The sequence below is a fragment of the Oryctolagus cuniculus genome, chromosome 1, assembly GCF_964237555.1.
Source record: "Oryctolagus cuniculus chromosome 1, mOryCun1.1, whole genome shotgun sequence".
In the NCBI taxonomy this organism is placed as follows: domain Eukaryota; kingdom Metazoa; phylum Chordata; class Mammalia; order Lagomorpha; family Leporidae; genus Oryctolagus; species Oryctolagus cuniculus.
In genome coordinates, this window is record NC_091432.1 from 53,911,518 (window position 1) to 53,931,123 (window position 19,606).

General features: G+C 47.4%; 1 protein-coding gene across 9 annotated transcripts in view; it reads right to left on the reverse strand.

The window, feature by feature from the left end:
• The window catches only part of MICAL2 (microtubule associated monooxygenase, calponin and LIM domain containing 2), a 226,177-nt gene that overhangs the window by 13,131 nt on the left and 193,440 nt on the right, over positions 1-19,606 (reverse strand). For all 9 annotated transcript variants that reach the window (XM_070073245.1, XM_070073243.1, XM_051824713.2 and 6 more), the window contains 2 exons: positions 16,807-16,899; positions 14,029-14,122 (listed from right to left, as the gene is read on the reverse strand). In XM_070073245.1, the coding sequence (XP_069929346.1) occupies positions 14,029-14,122; positions 16,807-16,899 (187 nt within the window). The remainder of the gene's footprint in view (positions 1-14,028; positions 14,123-16,806; positions 16,900-19,606) is intronic.

Genomic DNA, 19,606 nt, shown 5'->3' on the forward strand with positions numbered 1-19,606 from the left:
TGCTGGCCAGGAAGCCCTCTGCCTGGCTGTGTACTTTATGTATTGAAAATCTTTTTTCTATTGGCCTTTCGGCTTGGCCACCAACCATTGCTGCCGGTGTTTATCTCTGGAGGAAAATGTAGAACATGTAACTACATATTTCAGATGACAGGCCTTCATATATTGGAAGACAGGTCTCACAACTCACTGCACTTGGATTTTCCATAGTCAACCCCTCCAGATGGTTTGTCATGCTGTCACATGACAGCTGCCCACCTCTGCTTGCTACCTACTTTTCCAGGATCTAACAAAAGAGTGCAGAATCAAATATCCACAGCCCAGATGGAGAGATCCCCTCACACATTCGTCCTGTGCCCAAGAATTGCAGCCGTCTTTTTTTTTGCAGCTCTCCTCTTAACTTGCATGTGAACTCTGGTCCTTCCACAATAGAGATGGCTAAGTCTGATGCCTTCAAGTTCTATCTGTGCAACTGATCTTTTTCTACACTTAATTCACACTATATATTCAGGGCAGACATATGCAGGGATGCCGGTGCCATAGGCAGATGCTTAACCTACTACAACACAGCGCTGGCCCTGAAAATAAACATTTAAAAAGACTTTATGGTATTTGCGTTGTGGTATGATAGGTTAAGGCATTCCATATGGGTGCCAGTTAGTGTCCTGGCTGCTCCATATCCCATCTAGCTCCCTGCTAATGTGCCTTGGAAAGCAGTGGAAGATGGCCCAAGTCCTTGGGCCCCTGCCACCCATATGGAAGACCCAGAAGAAGCTCCTGGCTCCTGGCTTTGGCCTGGCTCAGTCTTGGCTGTGGTGGCCATATTGGGAGTAAACTAGTGGATGGAAGATCTCTCTACCTCCTCTCTCTCTCTCTCCTCCTCTCTCTGTAACTCTTTCAAATAAATGAAAAATATTTTTTAAAAAAAGACTTTATATGTATTTTGTTAAGCGTCATCTTGTTGCCTGTGTCTTATCATGGAGAAATCTTCTGAATATTCCATCTAGCTGACTAGGTATCTTCTGAGTGTTCTGTCTAGCATTTCTCCTAGCTCTGGGATTTCTGCAGAATTGATAAATGGGCATCCTGTACCTTTCAATATGAGATTTATGAGATTGAAAAATGAAATGTCAGATGGGGCTGGCTCAGGAACAGAGCCAACTCATCCATCATTAGGGACCTTCCTCAGCCTTTGAGTGAAGCAGGCTCAAGACACCCAACCTGGTATCATCAGCCCACATTGCTATGTCTTGTCCCTGAGGCAATCATAAGAAACTCTGATAAGAAAATACTTTCCTGAAACTAAACTGTACATATATATATATATATACACATATATATACACACATATATATATGCACCATGTTCATGGGCACTGAAAACCTTACAGTTCTGGAAGGGAAGTAACATTTGTTCCCTACAGTTTCTTGAACACTAATGGCTCCTACTCATCTCTAAATATCTTTTGGGTTCTTTGAAAAAAAAAATAAAAAGATTTATTTATATATTTGAAAGGCAGAGTTACAGAGAGGGGGAGGTAGAGAGAGGTTCACCGCCCCCCCCAAATGGCCCCAACAGTCGAAACTGGGCCAGGCCAAAGCCAGAAGCCAGGAACTCCGTGTGGGGTTTCCCACATGGGTGAGAAGCCCACTTACTTGGGCCATCTTTTACTGCTTTCCCGGGTGCATTAGCAGGGAGCTGAACTGCAAGCAGAGCAGCTGGGGCTTGAATCGGTACTCATGGGGGGGATGCCAGCATTGCAGGTGGCAGCTTAACCCACTGCGCCACAATGCTGGGCCCCTACATCTCTCTCTAAACACGTAGCTTCTTAAATAATCATTTCCAGAATTCTGACAAGGATCAGAATTCATGTGCCTTTCCCAGGCGTGCTCATCTCTAGTCTTTTGGTTCCAGAATTCTCCACGAGTTTTCACAGACTGAGATTATGTCTGCAAGTTATTTCAACAGCAGGGATTCAATTCCGTTCATTCAACAAACTCAGATTGAGCAACGCCACATCTGAGATGCTGTTCCCCCTTCCACCTGGGCTTACACATCCTAATCCACAGCTCTCCTGTTTGTCTCACCTATCCAGATTCAATTTCTTCTAGATATTTGTTTAACATTTCTAAGATGAGCACCATTTTCCTTGACAGAGAAAACAGAAAAGCTGAGAGTTGAAAATTCTGGGCTGGCGCTGCGGCTCACTAGGCTAATCCTCTGCCTTGCGGTGCCGGCACACTGGGTTCTAGTCCCGGTCGGGGTGCCGGATTCTGTCCCGGTTGCCCCTCTTCCAGGCCAGCTCTCTGCTGTGACCCGGGAGTGCAGTGGAGGATGGCCCAAGTCCTTGGGCCCTGCACCCCATGGGAGACCAGGAGAAGTACCTGGCTCCTGCCATCGGATCAGCATGGTGTGCCAGCCGCAGCGGCCATTGGAGGGTGAACCGACGGCAAATGGAAGACCTCTCTCTCTCTCTCTCTCACTGTCCATTCTGCCTGTCAAAATAAATAAATAAATAAATAAAAATAAAAAAAGAGAGAAAATTATGCCTTTGCTCATCGTCTAAATTATACCATCTGCCACGAGCCCTGGGCCTATCCCTTCTTGTTCTCAATCCAAAGGAAACAGCTTTAAAGGCACTCTCTTGCTGTCTTCAGAGTATTTTGTTGTGTTTTTCAGATTCAGCCTCTTTGCTGTATAACACCCATCGGTTCTAGCTAGAGCTTAACCCTGACCACATGCCCCCTTTTCAATTTTGCGGGTTTTTCTAAGATTACTCCCCTAGAGAGTGTCCTACAAGACCACGATGGTACCTGCGGGCGCTGTGCTCAACAAGCACAGTTCAACTCAGTCACTCAGTTAATTGAATTTTCTTTTCTTAATGGAATGATTTGCAACTTTATTGGCTACAGCCATTTTTTTTTAGAGTCTTCCTTTCTTCGGCACTCAAGGAGCTTTGGGGGTATTTGGATGTGGAGTCACATGCAGGTGTCTAGGGTTTCTACCAGAGTGTCCGGGATGGGTGGACTCTGCTCTCCACACCAGCGAGGCAGGAGATGCTCCTCCTTTATGTCCATCACCTCTCGGCTATCGTCAGATCCCCTTCCTGCAGGTCCCGATGAACTCCAGGTCATCACTGCCTCTCCTTTGTGGATATCAAGTGAAAGGGGACGTGTGCTTTGACATCAGTCAGCCTTGGCTCTGCCCTTTACACCTGTGTGACATTGGGCAAGTGACTCATGTTTCTTTGCCTCGGTTTCCCCCTGTGAAAAATGGGGACGCCCTCCTCATACATTGGTTTCCGTGATTAAATGAGGTGCATGCAAAGTGCTTAGCACTATGCTTGGTGCATAGTAACCATTCAATAAACTGCACTACTGCACTTGTCCTTACTTGTCATTTCTTGTAGTGTTTAGCTCTAAAGTTCCACATGGATTATTTTCTGCAGCCCCCCCCCCGCTTTTTTTTTTTTTTTAAAGATTTTATTTGTTTACTTGAAAGGCAAAGTTACAGAGAGGCAGAGGCAGAGGCAGAGAGGTTTTCCATTCGCTGGTTCACTACCCAGATGCCTGCAATGGCTGGATCTGCGCTGATCCAAATCCAGGAGCCAGGAGCTTTTCTGGGTCTCCCATGTGGGTGCAGAGGCCCAAGGACTTGTTCTCCCAGGCCATAGCAGATAATTGGATCAGAAGTGGAGCAGCCGGGACTTGAACTGGCACCCATATGGGATGTCAGCACTGCAGGTGGCAGCTTTACCCACTATGCCACAGCATCTGCCCCCTCTGTTCCCTGTTCACACTCAGCTAGAGTGGAACCCTTGACTTGATTATACACAGATGAACTTCAACTGCAATTTAACTTCAGGTGAACAAAAACTCCAAAATAATAATAACTTATTTTCTGACTCACTTAAATTTTTCTAAAAAAGGTCTCAGGGCTGAGTGGAGCACTACTTCCTAGGAAGACTCCCACAGTGTCTATGCAGACGGTTTGCTTAGTCACACATCTTTCTTTGTTCCCGGGGTAGTGCTGTGTTAAAAAGCCCTTTCAGGGCAGGCCTGTGACTCCTCCGTCTCAGAATCAGGCTGCATCTAGAGTGGTGTAGCCGGGAGGCAAGTAGGCTCTGAGCTAACAGAACGGCCCTGTGACCCAGCCCACACTCTCACCCTCTGCTTGGTTCCTCTCCCCTCATACTATGCCTTTTCCTGGACAAAATGTAAGTCTTCCATTTGCTAAGGTGAAATAATCAAAACTCAACACAAAACAACTTTTAATAGAGTCATTTATATTGACCCACTTTTGCCCAAGAGAGCTCTCACGCATGCAAAGCAAATTGTCACTCCACACTGAAAATCTTCAATAACTCTCCACGATCAAGCTGAAACCACCAAGCCTGGTAAATCTTTGTTCTTGCTAACCTCAGGGTGGCGAATATCTAATGGTCAATAGCTTATTTTCCCTGAATAATAATAGAACAAATGCACAATCCATTCTTTAAAGTATTTTTTATTAAAAATTTATTTATTTGAGAGGCAGAGTTACAGAGAGAGAGGGAGAGAGAGAGAGAGAGAAAGACCAAGGGATCTTCTATCCACTGGTTCACTTCCAAACGACTGCAACAGCTGGAGCTGGGTTGAACCAAAGCCAGGAGACTGAAGCTTTTCCGGGTCTCCCATGGGGGTGCAGGGGCCCAATCACTTGGGCCATCTTCCACTGCTTTCTCAGGCCATCAGCAGGCAGTTGGATCGGAAGTGGGGCAGCTGGGACTCGAACCACAGTACCCATATAAGATGCCGGTACCACAAGTGGAGGCTCAACTCAATACACCACAGCGCCAGCCCTAAAGCGGTTTTTGAAAAAGCCATTTCCTTTTGTAGGTAATACCAAATACTTTTCTGATTGTGTATTGGTGTGTGGCTTTTCCAAGTTGATTCTTGTTTTGCCGTCTAATTCTTTGGATGTGAATTTGAACCTCCTCAGGATCTGTGAGAAGTCCTAATTTGGTGTTGGCTGTGTTTCTGGTAAAGCTCTTGACGGACATGCTCACTGAGGAGCTGAGGCATGAAAGGGCAACACAGGAGCTGCAGTCAGCGCCCCCAGCTCTGTGCTAAGGATCTGCGGCCTTTCCCACAAGGCCTGGGGGCAGCCCCGCCTTTCCTCCTCTGGCGCCTGGTCAGCTGTCAGGCACTCATCCACAGCCGTGGTTCATTCAAGGCTCTCGCAGCCTTCAGTACCGGAGCTCTGGGTACCTCCACCTCCCACAGGTTCCTTACATACGATGATGATAATCTAAAAAGTCACGCCGTGGGTCTGGCCCGAGTCAGCCTTGACAAACGCAAGGTCACTGCTAGCTCACCGTTCCACTCTGAGGGCCAGGCTTCTGCAGAAGAACAAACATGCCAGTCCTGCCTTGCTACACCACTTTGTGTCTTGTTTATAATTATGTTCCCATTCATCATAAACAAAGTTTTTCCTGCTTTTAAGCTTTATTGAAAGGTATCGTGCGGTACTGTAGTCTTCTACAACTTGCTTGTTTTAAGCCCAATATTTTGTTCTAAAAATGTATCCATGCTGCTCACTCATGTTCATTCACTACTGGATGTATATAATTCAGTGACACAAATGATCCATTTTCCTATTAATAGATATCTGGGTTGTTCTTGGAGTTCTGTTGTTTGGACTGATGCTGCTATGAACATTCCTGTATATGTCTTCTGGTCCACAGGACGGTTTACCTGGATTATACACTTAGGAGTGAAATTCTTGAATTGGAGGTATGTAAATATTCAGATTTATAGCACAAGGTCAAATTTTTTTCCAAAATATTACAATTTATGCTCTTAGTAACCTTGAATAAAAGCATCCCAGGGCCAGTGCTGTGGCACAGTGGGTTAAAGCCCTGGCCTGAAGTGCCGGCATCCCATATGGGCGCCGCCGGTTCTGGTCCTGGCTGCTCCTCTTGCAATCCAGCTCTCTGCTATGGCCTGGGAAAGCAGTAGAAGATGGCCCAAGTCCTTGGGCCCCTGCACCCGTGTGGGAGACCCAGAAGAAGCTCCTGGCTCATGATCGGCACAGCTCCAGCCATTTTGGCCGTCTGGGGAGTGAACCAGCAGATGGAAGACCTATCTCTCTGTCTCTCTCTCTGAAACTCTTTCAAATAAATAAAAGAAATATTTTAAAAAGGCATCCCTTGTGCCTAATCCATGTCAAAGACTTAGTATTATCAGATTTTTAAAATTTTGTTAATTTTAGAGTTTCTTATTATAGTGTGGATTTGTATTTTCCTAATTACTAATGAGATGAGAGTATCTTTTTCATGTTTGTTAGCCACTTCACATTCTCTTCTGTGAAATATATGTTCACATCACTTGCCCATTTTTCATTGGGTCATCTCCCTGTTTCTTACTGGTTTATGAGTGTCTGTAATACTCTTTTTCAATCATATTGCTTACAGATGTATTTTCTGAATTAGTAGTTTTTCTTTTCATTTCTTTCATGGTGTCTGTTGACTTGAGGCCAAAAAAGACTCTTCTTCATGTCTCGAGTTTCATTTTCCACATGGAAGTCTTTCATGTTTATGAACTGATTTGGTTTTTTGGGGGGTGGGTATAGAAAATCAGTTGTTTCGGAATCACCATCACCTGTGATCTGCAATGCTACGCCAGCTTAGGTCACATGCTCACAGGTGTCAGAGCACATGTGGTCCCTTTAGTAAGTTTCAGCACAGTATCACAATTGGCTCTATAAAGGTGGGCCACACCTGCTGCCTGATTTTCTCCTAGGCCTTCACATTTCCAGGTGATATCTTTCCTGTTATTTCATTTTCTAGGTGCTCGAGGCTAAGAAACAAAAATAGAATTGATTTTTCTAGCTTGGTCTTAGATGCAGTCACTGGAATATTTGTTTTATTTATTTGAAAGGTAGAGTTGCAGAGAGAGAGAGAGGGAGAGATACACAGAGAGAAAGAGGAAGATCTTCCATCTGCTGGGTCATTCTCCAAAATGGCTGCAATAGCCAGGGCTACACCAGGCCAAAACCAGGAACGAAGCACTTCATCTGGGTCTCCCATATGGATGGCAGGGGCCCAAGGACTTGCGCCATCTTTCACTGCTTTCCCAGGCACATTAGCAGGGAGCTGTATTGGAAGTGGAGCAGCAGGTACTTGAACCAGTGAACATATAGGATGCTGGTGTGGGAGGCAGTGGCTTAACCCATGGCGCCATAATGCTAGCCCCTGGGATAAAGGTTCTTATTATCTTACATGATTTATTTGTATATTCTTTTGAGATTTCTAAGTGGATAAATCCTATCAATTGGAAACAAAAATTTGTTTCTTCCTTTGCAAACTTTATGCTCTCTGCCCCACCTCTTGTCTTAGTGAACTGGCTGGGCCCTCCTGCACAATGTAGGATCGAAGATCTAACCACAGGAGACTATCTTTTCACTGATTTAAAGAGGGACACTTACATTCAACAATGAGGTTTGCTTCAGGGTTTTGGAAGACAGTCTTCAAATTAAGAAAATTCTATCATGTTTTACTGTCTTTTTAACTAAGTTTTTATGCTGAATTTTTGTGACATGAATTTCTCCTACTGAAAAGATCATAGTTTTCCTCTTCAACTTTTCAGTATGGTGCTTGTTAATTCACCTTTAGAGGGCCAAATTTAGAATTTAGTGGAATGACGTGCTCACAATATTTTTTTCAAAAGCTTTATTTATTTACTTGAAAGGCAGAGATACAGAAAGAGGAGAGAGATCTTCTACCTGTTGGTTCACTCCCTCAAATGTCTGTAACAGCTAGAGCTGGGCCAGGCCAGAGCTAGGAGCTGGGAGCTTCAGCTGGGTCTCCTATGTGGCTGGCAGGGGCCCAAGCACTTGGGCCATCTCCTGCTGCTTTCCCAAGCAGATTGGCAGGGAGCTGGACCGGAAGTGGTGCAGCTGAGACGTAAACCGGCATCCATACGGGATGCATGCGTCACAGGCAGTGGCTTAACTTGCTGCACCACAACACTGCCCCCACTATATTCTTTACTCTTTTTGAATTTTTTGCTGCATCTGTGGTTATACCTGCCCTTTTATCCCTTGTTTATTTCAATTTTCCATATTATTTTTTTAAAAATCAGTGTAAGAAGGTTGCCTTGGCCTTTTCAGTATTTGGCTTATAAAGAGGCCATGGACCTGCAGTGTCCAGTGAATCGGGAAAGAAGTGAATATGTAACGAGTGGATTTGTGATATTTATTGAATTAGGCTGTCTTCTACAGACCATGAGCATCTCTGCTCCTGCTAAGCATGCCACAATACAGGGTTCCATCGTCACCTGACCCTGGGCTACTCCTATCTACTGGTCAGGTGGGTAATTCTGAGAAGTAGGTCAGGATAGCACAGCGTGACCGCTGCACTGCTTGCTTCCTGGGCAGGGGGGATGGGCTCCTTTACTGCTCGCTATGAAAACTGCTGAGTTCTTTGCCCTAAGTTCCTTAGCTGTGGCACAACCCACAACCACCACAGGTGCCAGCCAGGCCTATCGTGTCACACCGTGGGACACGGGGACAGGCAACTTGTGCCACCACGGTGATGCTCCTGCCATTTGCTGTGCAGTGAATCATTACATCCCTCGCTCTGAAGCACTCAATTTTGTCATTTGTTTTTGGCATCTACAGAGTTGTAGTTCATCAACCCAAACCCCTTGCTGGCGGCTTAACTATCAACTTTGGAGTCTTGTTTCTCCTGGCTGGGCTCTGTAAGGCTCTGACAATATCCTGTTATACTGTGTGATAAAATGATATTATCTGTGTTTCCGTTTTTATGGCCATCTGTGTTCAGACAACCAGGCTCCTCCAGGATCACGGAGGGAACCCCACCCTCCCCTTCTCGGCTGACCTCTGAAGGTACAGAATCCAGCCACAGGCAGTGACCGACCAGAGGGTACAATCCTGTACCTTTCAATACTTCTAGAGAACAAGTAGTTACAGATGGTTACCCAGTGGATACCTATCCCCTAAAATCCATTCCCAACAGTATGGGCTACTGTTGGAGAACCAGTGTGCTCCTCTCATTGTGAAGCCGATTTTACTGTGTTGTTGTTGTTTTTTGTATGTGTATGTTGGGGTTAGGGTTGGGCGTGGTAGGGTTAGCAATATGAGTATACACTGAGATGAACTTACATGAACCAGGCATGTGAAATTCATGCATTATACATAATCATAGAGGTCAGCTTAAATCTCTCCTAGGGAGTATAGGATATAATGCTATCATAATATAGTGTATTTGTAAATTAATGTACAATATATATATACTATTTGAGAAATAACTATCCATCTGTGTTCTAGAAAGATAGGGATATTAACAGAAAATAGAAGGAGTGAATCTTCCTGAATATCTACTATGTTCCAGACCCCCTGTTCGGTAGTTTATAACATTGTTTCATTTCACCTTTCCTTTATATCACTCCTATGAGGTAGGTATCATTAGTCCCATTGTATGCACAAGAAAGTTGGCAGAAAGGTAGGTCACTGTTGTACGATGCCTACCCAGGGATTCGAACTCCAGACATCCACACTGTTCGCAGGACTCCTCACTGCTATATTATCCAGGAGATTCTCGCTCCTATTCCTCAGCAGTCTGGATGAAAACCAGAGTAGAAGCCAAAGGACTCCCCTCTTCCTTGTCCAGGTACTAGGCGCGCTCCCTCACATCCCATGTGCTCTTGCTGCCACCTGCTGGCAGCCGTGCACATCCGGCGCCCTCTGTCAGCCCGGCAATCCCCGGGAAGGAAAATCCATCTGGCTCCAAAAAAGGCAAGAAGCTCAAGGCAGACACCAGCTGATGAATCTTCCCCAAAGCTGGGCAAGCTGTAAGGGAGGAATAGTTCTCACACCTCCTGGGGCATAAGCACTTTCTACTTCCTAACTGTGCTCAGTTTTTATTTGATTTTGTCTGTCTCCAGGTGTTGGAAGAAAGCAGATTCTGTTATCCAGGCCATGGCAATTAGAATGCTGGTCCCTTGCTCAGCTGGGGTACTCCACGGTGCCTCGTGATGTCATTCTGACCACCTCCTTGACATCCCACAAACCATCAGGTAGCAAATAGGCCGTCGGGCAAGCAGAGTCCAAGCAGTTGGCAAAGCCATGCCTGGTCTCCTCTCTGACTCCTGGAAAATCCGCCATTGTGGGTCGGGGCCCTCATCTGGTAGCCAAGACTCCAGGGGACTCTGCCCCCTTTATCACAGACACCACACACACACACACACACACACACACACACACACACGGCCACGTAGAATGACTTGTCATTTGGGGTGGACTGTCACACTTTTGTTTTTCTTTGGGGGAAAACCTAGCTGCGGGGGTGGGCGGGTGGGGGAGCTTATTTCTGACTGTTGGGAAAAAAGAAAGCAGAAATTGTTGTCACGACAATTAGGAGCTCATCAAAGCCTCGTTTTGCTCCTCAGCCGTCCTGGCCCTCCGTCTTGCACCCCCGCATGTTCCTCTAATTCAATGCCCACCTAATGAATAACTCCCAGGAACAAAAGACCCTTTCAGGCTGCCTCACATAATTATTAGAGAAGCCTTGCATAACTGTCGCAGACAACTCATGTTTTCAGGCCTGTCTCCAAATTTGGTTATTCACAACCTTTATAGCTCAATATTATTGCCTAACTGTGATCATTTTCTAATTATCCTAATAATACCTATTAAATAATTCCCATTAAATCACTTGAACCGAAGCAGCACAGGCCAGCTCAAATACGACTTAACCTAATAAGCATTGGTCATTCATTAAGCAACAGGGCGATCTCTTAAAGGGACTGAATAGAAAATTGAACCGCACAGGAATATTCTTATTGCACAAATGTTATTACAAGTTATAGTGTATTAATTTTGATGCCTGCTTTGAGGCCACGCTCCCTGACTTGACTGCCCCTTGATGAGCTGCCTCTGTCACCTGTACAAGGACAGTCAAGGAGAAAAAGGCCCATAAACTCAACAGGGGAATTGAATTACCAGGGACAGAAAGGGAATTAATGGAATCCATCTTCTGGCTGGCTCAGTGCGCCTTTGACGACACCTCACACTGGCTAGCTTTTTTTCTTTTTTAAGATTTATTTATTTACTTGAAAGGCAGAGATACAAAGAGAGCAAGAGAGCAAGAGAAACAGTGAAAGAGAGAGAGAGAGAGAGAGAGAGAGAGATCGAGATCTTCTATTCACTGGTTCATTCTTCAAATGGCCACGACAGCCCGGGCCAGGCCAGGCCAAAGCCAGGAGCCAGGAGCTTCTTCTGGGTCTCCCATGTGGGTACAGGGGCCAAAGCCTTCAGGTCTTCCTCTGCTGCTTTCCCAGGTGCATTAGCAGAGAGCTGGATCAGAAGTGGAGCAGCTGAGATTCAAACTGGCACCTATATGGGATGTCGGCACTGCAAGCAGAAGCCTCGCCTTCGACTCCATGGCGCTGGCCCCCTGGCCAGGTTTAACTATGACTTCAGATAGGTCCCTCCCACCCAACACACACATTAGGGATGAAGTAGGGATGACAGGAATTTACGGAAGCTTTAGAAACTGTGTTTGTATAATTTTAATTTTAAGCAACAAAGAAAGATAAATCTTGGGACTGGTGTTATGGTGCAGTGGGTTAAGCCACCACTTGCAGTGCCAGCATACTATATCTGAGTGCGGGTTCGAGTCCCGGCTGCTCTGCTTCCATTCCAGCTTCCTGCTGATGTACCCAGGAAGCAACAGAGAATGGCCTAAGTACTTGAGCTCCTGCCACCATATGGGAGACCTGCATTGAGTTCCTGGATTCTGGCATCAGCCTGGCCCAGCATCGACTGTTGCAGCCATCTGAGGAGTGAACAAGTAGATAGAAGAGCACTCTCACACACACACACTCTATCATAGTTCTTTCTAATAAATGAATAAAATAATTATATCTTAAAATACTTAATATCATAAAATACTAGTAATATTTTCGATATTTAATAATACTTGGTAAAAGCCTATTTAGGTCATTTTTTATGCCTACAATGCAGTATGCACTCTGGTAGAAACGTTGCCCGCCAGCACCCCCAATTCTCAAAATGGAGATGATCCACATTTTTCAGAGGAGGAATCTAGGGTTAGAGAGGGTGACTGATTTTCCAAGACTGTACCGCCTGACAGAGCAGCGCAGAACTTGAACACAGGGCCCTCTGATGCCTGCCACGCCAGTTTTCCCATCATGCCACCTGCTGGAGCACGCCCTAGCTCTCCTGGCACATCCTTTTCATGTCTAACGCTCCCGTTGAAATCAGCAGATTCTTAAAGATGAGTGCCAGAGCCATCTGGGTTGGGGAGCTGCAAGGGAAGTTCTTTTCACCAAAAGTCCCTCTGGCAGCTGCAGGGACAGGCAGCGAGAGCCACCAGTATTGTGAGGGAGCCCACTTCTGTTGGGCGCGTTTGGTAAGCTCTGCAGGGAAACGGACAGTGCATTCTAGTGAGAAAAGCAGTGAATACTAACAAATCAGCTACTCCAAGCCAGGCCCTGTGCTGGGGGTTCACGTGAATTGTCTTAGTTAATCCTCACCCCCAACAGCACAAACAGGTCTGATCACCACTCCCAGTTTACAAACAAAGAAACTGAGGCGCAGAGTGGGCAAAGTTGGCCTGCAGCACTGCTCTGACACCTCAGGCAGCTGCAGCCCCCAGCCTCCAGCTCTGCCCTTGCAAGGCTCTGGGAGTGGCCCTCCCAGTCTGGCCTGCGTGACCTGGACTGAGCCTCAGGCCCCAGGAGATCCAGATCTGCCCTGGATAGCATCAACTCGCAAAGAATCCGACTTTCACAGTAACTGAGACCCTGATCTTTCACTGGGTTGACAGGAATAGGCTGCTAACACTGCGGCACTTAGAGATGTGTGTTTTGGGGTTTAGTTATACATATATATATATCACATGTTATATGTTATACACCTCACACCCAGAAAGCAGAAGACATCACAGAGCTAAAGAAACAACACCTGTCCCAGCCCAGCAAATTCTCCAATTTGCTATCGCACCAATTCATTGTCCCTCCAATTCGTTATCACACCGCTGCTGGGTTCCCAAGACGCCAGAGTCTTTAAGTCATTGCTCATGGGTTAGGAGATTTCCTGTCTCCTTGTGCTTGGCTTCTGCATTTTCTTTTTTTTATTTTATTTTTTTTTATTTTTTGACAGGCAGAGTGGACAGTGAGAGAGAGAGACAGAGAGAAAGGTCTTCCTTTGCCGTTGGTTCACCCTCCAATGGCCGCCGCGGCCGGCGCGCTGCGGCCGGCGCACCGCACTGATCCGATGGCAGGAGCCAGGAGCCAGGTGCTTTTCCTGGTCTCCCATGGGGTGCAGGGCCCAAGCACCTGGGCCATCCTCCACTGCACTCCCTGGCCACAGCAGAGGGCTGGCCTGGAAGAGGGGCAACCAGGACAGAATCTGGCGCCCCGACCGGGACTAGAACCCGGTTTGCCGGCGCCGCTAGGGAGCTCTAAGAATCTGAAGCTATCAGTGGGACTATCACCATTTATTCCCCTGCCTTAGATCAGGAAATATGCTAACAGAAGTGTTATATATCATTTCTTCATTAGTCTTTAATTCAGCTCATTTTAGATGAGAAGCCTAAAGTTTACAAAGCTTTGTAAAGTGACTGACCCAAGCTCATTCAGACAGTAAACAGAGACACCAACACTCTGACCCCAACTCTGGGCTTTGGATTGCTACCAACGTGGTTTGAACACCTCAGTCTGTGTCCTGAATGTATCCTCACCTCTGACTTGCAAAGAACATTTAACACCAGTTGGAAGGGAGACTGAGCAGACCAGCAACCCAGTTATAAGGCCTACAGGTGGATCAGTGCCCTTGATTTAAACGTGGGAAGCAGGTGTAGATTTGACACCATCTCTATACCCACAGAATGCTCGGCAGCTGACCCTGTCTCGTTGTTTTGTCCAGAAGGTCAGGCCAGCACTAGCTTCAGCCCATGGACAGAGACCCATGGCTGCTGCTCAGTCTGCTCGGGTTGGGCCATACCTGCTTCTCCTCTCAGCGCCTTCTCCAGCCTCACGCCCTGGATCTCCGAAGCCCTCTGCCGCACCTCCACCTCCTCCAGCTGCCTCTGGATGGCCTGCAATGCCGGGATCACACATCACATGGGCATTCTCTACGTGTTGAGTCACATGAGGGGCTGGGTCTGCTGCTTGCTCTCCAGGAGGAAGCAGTACTTGACTTGGGATGTCACTGCCTTGACTGATGGACAAGAACCTCTGAAGTTCCCAAACTAGACCTGAGGGCTCCCCTCTTTACTATGAAACACAAGCAAGGTATATGTTCCGTCCATCCCAGATGGATGCTAAAACAGTCCCCCTTGCGAAGGTCAGATGCACAGATGTCCTCTATGACAGGGATACTGGGCTGGGCGGGGAGGGGGCGGTCCTCATAGCTTCGCGGCCTTTCACCAGTGCCCAGAGCTGCAGCCACCTCCCAGAGTGCAGCAGGGGCTCCTGGGGCAGACAGCGCACACTCACTCCGCTTTCCCAAGGAGAACCAGCAGACGCCTCCCGAGAGGTGGGGGGCGGGGGCAGGAGACTGGGCTTGCTGCTTTTTCAGACTCTTCCGCTCCCTTAGCTACAAGCTGCACCTGCTGTCTCCTTGCACCACGGCTGCTGCCCAGGGTCCTTTCTCTGCAGACGTGTACTGTCACTTTGTTACTGACAGGTCGTTAGGATACAACACCAGGGCACAACCTCTGACTCCCCTTAGACTCATCAGAGACACCTATTAAGGTTTGGAGTCACGACTGGGTGTGTATTTATAGTTCTTCTCCCTGCTGGCTACTTTACTGCTGTGCACACGAGGAAGGAAACCTAGTGAAAGCTTCTCCTACGTAACCTTTGTTTGTCCCATCAATGTTATCGGCTTTCAGACCCCATGCTGCCCAAAGGCACACCCTTGGCCCAACAGGTCAGTTAAAGGGACTGTCAGCTGTCTGTTCCTCCTCCCCTTACTTCAGTTCCATCTCACTCCCCTTCCTCCTTAACCCCACAGCCTCCTGAGTCTCCCCAGCAACCACAGGCACATTCAACCCTGAGAAGAGGCCGCCGCAGGGGTGGGGCCCGAGTGGCCCCCCTGGCTCTTCTTGTCCCAGCAAGTGCTTAAGCCCCCAAGCCCGTCATCTGAAAGAGACGGAAATTCTATTTTTAAAATGATTTGCGCTTTCATGCCCCCTTCCTCTCTGTCTCTCTTTTAAAGTCAATTAAATCTTTAGAAATCCATCTCTTTCTGGCATGGCACAGAATCACCAAAGAAGGGAAAATTCAATGACTCTGTTACTGATTACTGTGCACTCACGGCCATGTGGTTGCTATGGACTGATGTCTCTGTCCCCTCTAAATTCATAGGCTGAAGCCTGAACCCCCAACATGATTGTGTTTGGAGTGTGAACCTCTAAGGAAGTGATTATGGCTAAATGAGGCCATGAGGGCGGGATCCTAATCTGATGGGATCCGTGCCTTTAAAAGAAGAGGGAGAGATACCAGGGATCTCAGTCTCCCTCCCTCCCTCCCTCCCTCCCTCCCTCCCTCCCTCCCTCCCTCCCTCCCTCCCTTCCTTCCTTCCTTCCTTCTTCCTTCCTTCCTTCCTTCCTTCCTCTGTCCCTGCCACCCCCACGCGTAAACACAGAAAGACCATGGGCGGACACAGCAGGAAGGCAACCATCTATAAGCTGGGGAGAGAGGCCACGCCTGTGACACCTTGAACTTGGACTCCTAGCCTCAAGAATGGTGAGAAAAATAACCGTCTGCTGTTTAAGCCACCAGGCTGTGGTGTTCTGTTATGGCTGCCCTAGCAGGGTCACCCGGTGCTCATTCTTCAGAACCAAAGGGTAAATGTCTCAAGATGCAAGGGGCCACTGTGGATGCTGGCAGGTTAGAACCCAAAGGCCGCTCCAATCCTTCTCTAATTGACACCTGCTGTATGCAGTGAGAAGACAAGGAGGAGAAATTGCTGAGTTAGCTCCGGGAGTCTGTGGGAGTATGCCCTGCCACAAGATGAGGGTAGCTCCTGCCTTAGCTCCTGGGAAGGGTACGGAGGCCACTACGTGACTGCCTTCTTGCCAGAGACAATCCACAGGATGGTGTGACCAGCTGCAGGCAGAGCTGGAGAGAGGGCTCTAAGGCTCTGTTATTGCATCAACAGGAGTGGCCATCCTACGTGGGCGTGTCTGCAACCCCCAACTGTTCTCCCCGGGCTAGGGTAGGGTCCGCAGGGGGACGGAGCCTGTCGCGACTCTGTTTCACGTTGCTGTCTGTGGCCGAGGCAGGCAGAGCACCCAGAGCACGAATGTTTGGAGTCAGCAGCAAGGCTGGAAGTCTATCACTGGCATGCTGGAGAGCAGCGCTTTCAACTAATCCTGAAGAGCAGTCAGCCCCCAGCGGTCAGCTGTGCAGCAGAGATGCTGCCCCAGGGTTGGTGGAGGGCTTCTGTCCTCATAGAGCACAAAACTAAAACCAGTGCCACGAGGTCGTCAGGCCCAGGATGATTCCCAAGGCCATGTGCTGGCTCCCTGTGCAGGTGGACAGGGCTGGGCTGGGCTGGGCCAGCTCCCCTCTGGCTCTGCAGGGCCCACAGTCCCGCTGGGGACTGAGCCAGGCCTTTCAGATACCACACGCCTGGTCTCTCAGAGAAGACTGCCCTCAGCCCAGCGGCCTCCCCCAGGATAAAGCAGACTCCCAAGGGGCTTTTGGTCTAGATCCCCAGGACCCCAGTGTCCCAGGCTCCGGGCCACCTCTTCATCTCAAGTCCGTGTCTGACCTGAGCCTTATGGAGTCGTTTCAGTTCCTCTTGCTTAGCCAACTGCTTGGTTGCTTTTTCCAGCTTCCTTCTTTTTCTAAGCATCTTGTTCTCCTATGAAAACAAAGAGAAGAAAAAATCAGACTGAGAAAAATGGGGTTGAAATTTCCAAAATGTTGTCATAGGCTTCTGCCCTCTCCGAGCAATGGGTCCTGGTTATGGCTCAGCCTCCAGGATAACACCTTCAGTAGCACTTTCGGTTTTGATGGAAATGAGCTATAACTTTCCTGATCAAGATGGAGGAGCCACTGGCCATAGTGGCCATCAGGCCACCTGAAATGAGGCGAATGTGAATAAGGCATTGAATTTTAAATTTTATTTAATTTTAACGAATTTGAAAGTAATCTAAAGTGGCCACACATGGCTAGCAGGTGCTACATGGGGAAGCTTGTGTGTGTGTGTGTGTGTGCAGGGGGTATGTAGGTGAGAGTGCTGGCTAGGTTTAGTGGAGGGGTGGAATGATACAAGAATGATGCTTACATGGGTGTGACCATACAGCCCAGGGCTGATGGGCCTGGGAGAGACAGAGAGCCAAACTCTTTCACTACATGAAAACCAGTTAACAATCTAAAATAGTACTTAGGGGCCAGTATTGTGGCATAGCAGATAAAGCACTGCCTGCAGTACTGGCATCCCATATGGGCACTGGCTCAAGCCCTGGCTGCTCCCATTCCAATCCAGCTCCCTATTAATACACCTGGGGAAGCAGCAGCAGATGGCCCCAAGCGCTAGGGCCCCTGCACCCACGTGGGAGGCCCAGAAGAAACTCCTGGCTCCTGGCTTCAGACAGCCCAGTTCCAGCTGTTGCAGCCATTTGGGGAAAGAACCAGCAGATGGAAGCTCTCTCTCTTTCCCTCTCTATCTACCTGTAACTCTGCCTTTCAAATACATAAATAAATCTTTAAAAACATAGCACTTAGTTGGGTCTCATTGCTCATACCAATGCAGCATGACCATCACTGAGTTGTGTGTGTGTGCCTGGGGTGGTTAAACAAGGAAAGAAAAAAGAAGATTCAAAATTGTGTGAAACAGAGGTCTGAATCTTGAAGGCGTTGCTTTTCAGAGAAAGGGGAAGCGGTGGTGTGGTCAGCTCCACCTGTTGGAAAGTTCAGGATACACCTGGTCAGAGAAGCGGCCATGACCTGAAGGGTGAGCACTGGTCCGGGAGCCACAGAGGCGCCGCTGGAGCCCAGCTGAGCCGTGTGAGCTGCAGCCTGGTCTTACAGTTGGAAAACCCCAGGCTCCTCTTCAGGTGAGTGAGGAGGACCAAATGCCTACCTTGCATGGATGTGAAGGGGCTAAATCGGGCCCAGCCCTTTGCAGAACACCTCAACAAGAGGAGAGGTACCCAGTGATAGCATGCTTGTTATTATCAGCATGCCAATTATACGATCATAAATCAGCATGATTACTTTTATCAGAAATTATTTCTGCATACAGTACTTTGTTTTAAATATACATGAGGGGACTTCAAAAAGTTCATGGAAAATTGAATTAAAAGATAAAAATTTATTTTGGTGCAAAAAAGATTTTGAAATCCATGATTTTTTTTTCATGTGTGTTTCCCTTGTACTGCTTGAAAACCTGTGTGTGTGTGTGTGTACATATACACATCTTGTGTATATAAAATAAATGTTCAAATTGGGCTAATTTCTATTTATTTTCTATATACCAAAAATTAGGAGCCAACATTGTGGTGCAGCAGATTACTGGAGCATTGGTTCAAGTCCTGGGTGCTCTGCTTCCAATCCAGCTCCCTGCTAATGCACCTGGGAAAGTAGTGGAAGATGGTCCAAGTGCTTGGTTCCCTGTTACCCATGTGGGAGACCTGGATGAGTTCCTGGCTTCTGGCTTTGGTCTGTTCTAACCATTTGGGCAGTAAGCCAGTGGATGGAAGATCTCTCTCTCCCCATCTCTCCCTCTCTCCTTCTCCCTCTCTCTCTGTCATTCTGCCTTTCAAATAAATAAATAAGTCTTTAAAAAAAGAAACACGGATGAGGGCATACTAGTGATCTCTTTATAATGCTGGCAGACACAAATATGGCATTTAGGAAATATTACTGCTATACTGGTCCATGGGCACTCAATTACTGTGGTTAAGTTGAATACTTGCTTGTTAAATGGTTATAAATCCATAAGGGAGGAATAGAGACCTAACAGGCCTGACTCGGGACCCTGCCAGAGGAATCTGGGTCATTCCTTAGGAGCACATGTGGGCTCAGGCTTTAGGGACATTGCCGATGTGTCACCCATCCCGCGGACATGCAGGCAGAAGCCTTCATTCTCTGTAGGAATGCATCCAGGTATGAGGCTTTAGAACTTCAACAGGTCATCAGTCTCGATGATGGAATTCTTCTAGAATTTTCCTTAGGACCTAGAATCCTAGAAAGACCTTTCAGCTCTCATAACCCAGCCACTCCATATCACATGGTCTTTGTTTCTAGGAAGTGACTTCAAGATTGAATGTCAAGGTTTCAAGTCTTTTGCCCGCAGGACCTACTAGGAACTGTGTGGAAAGGCTGTGGGCTGGGGACCTTCAGCAGTTGTTATCCATGGATCATCTAACTCAATCTACAGAGAGCCAGTTCACTTATTTAACAAGCATCTCTTGAGCTTCCCTTCTACTAAGCTACAGGATAAATCCTCACATTTATTGGGTGCTGTAGTAAGTATTTCATAAGCATCATCTCATTTATTCCCCCAACTGCACTTATTTTACAGATGTGGAAATTAGAACTCAGAGAGGTTAAGTAACATTCCC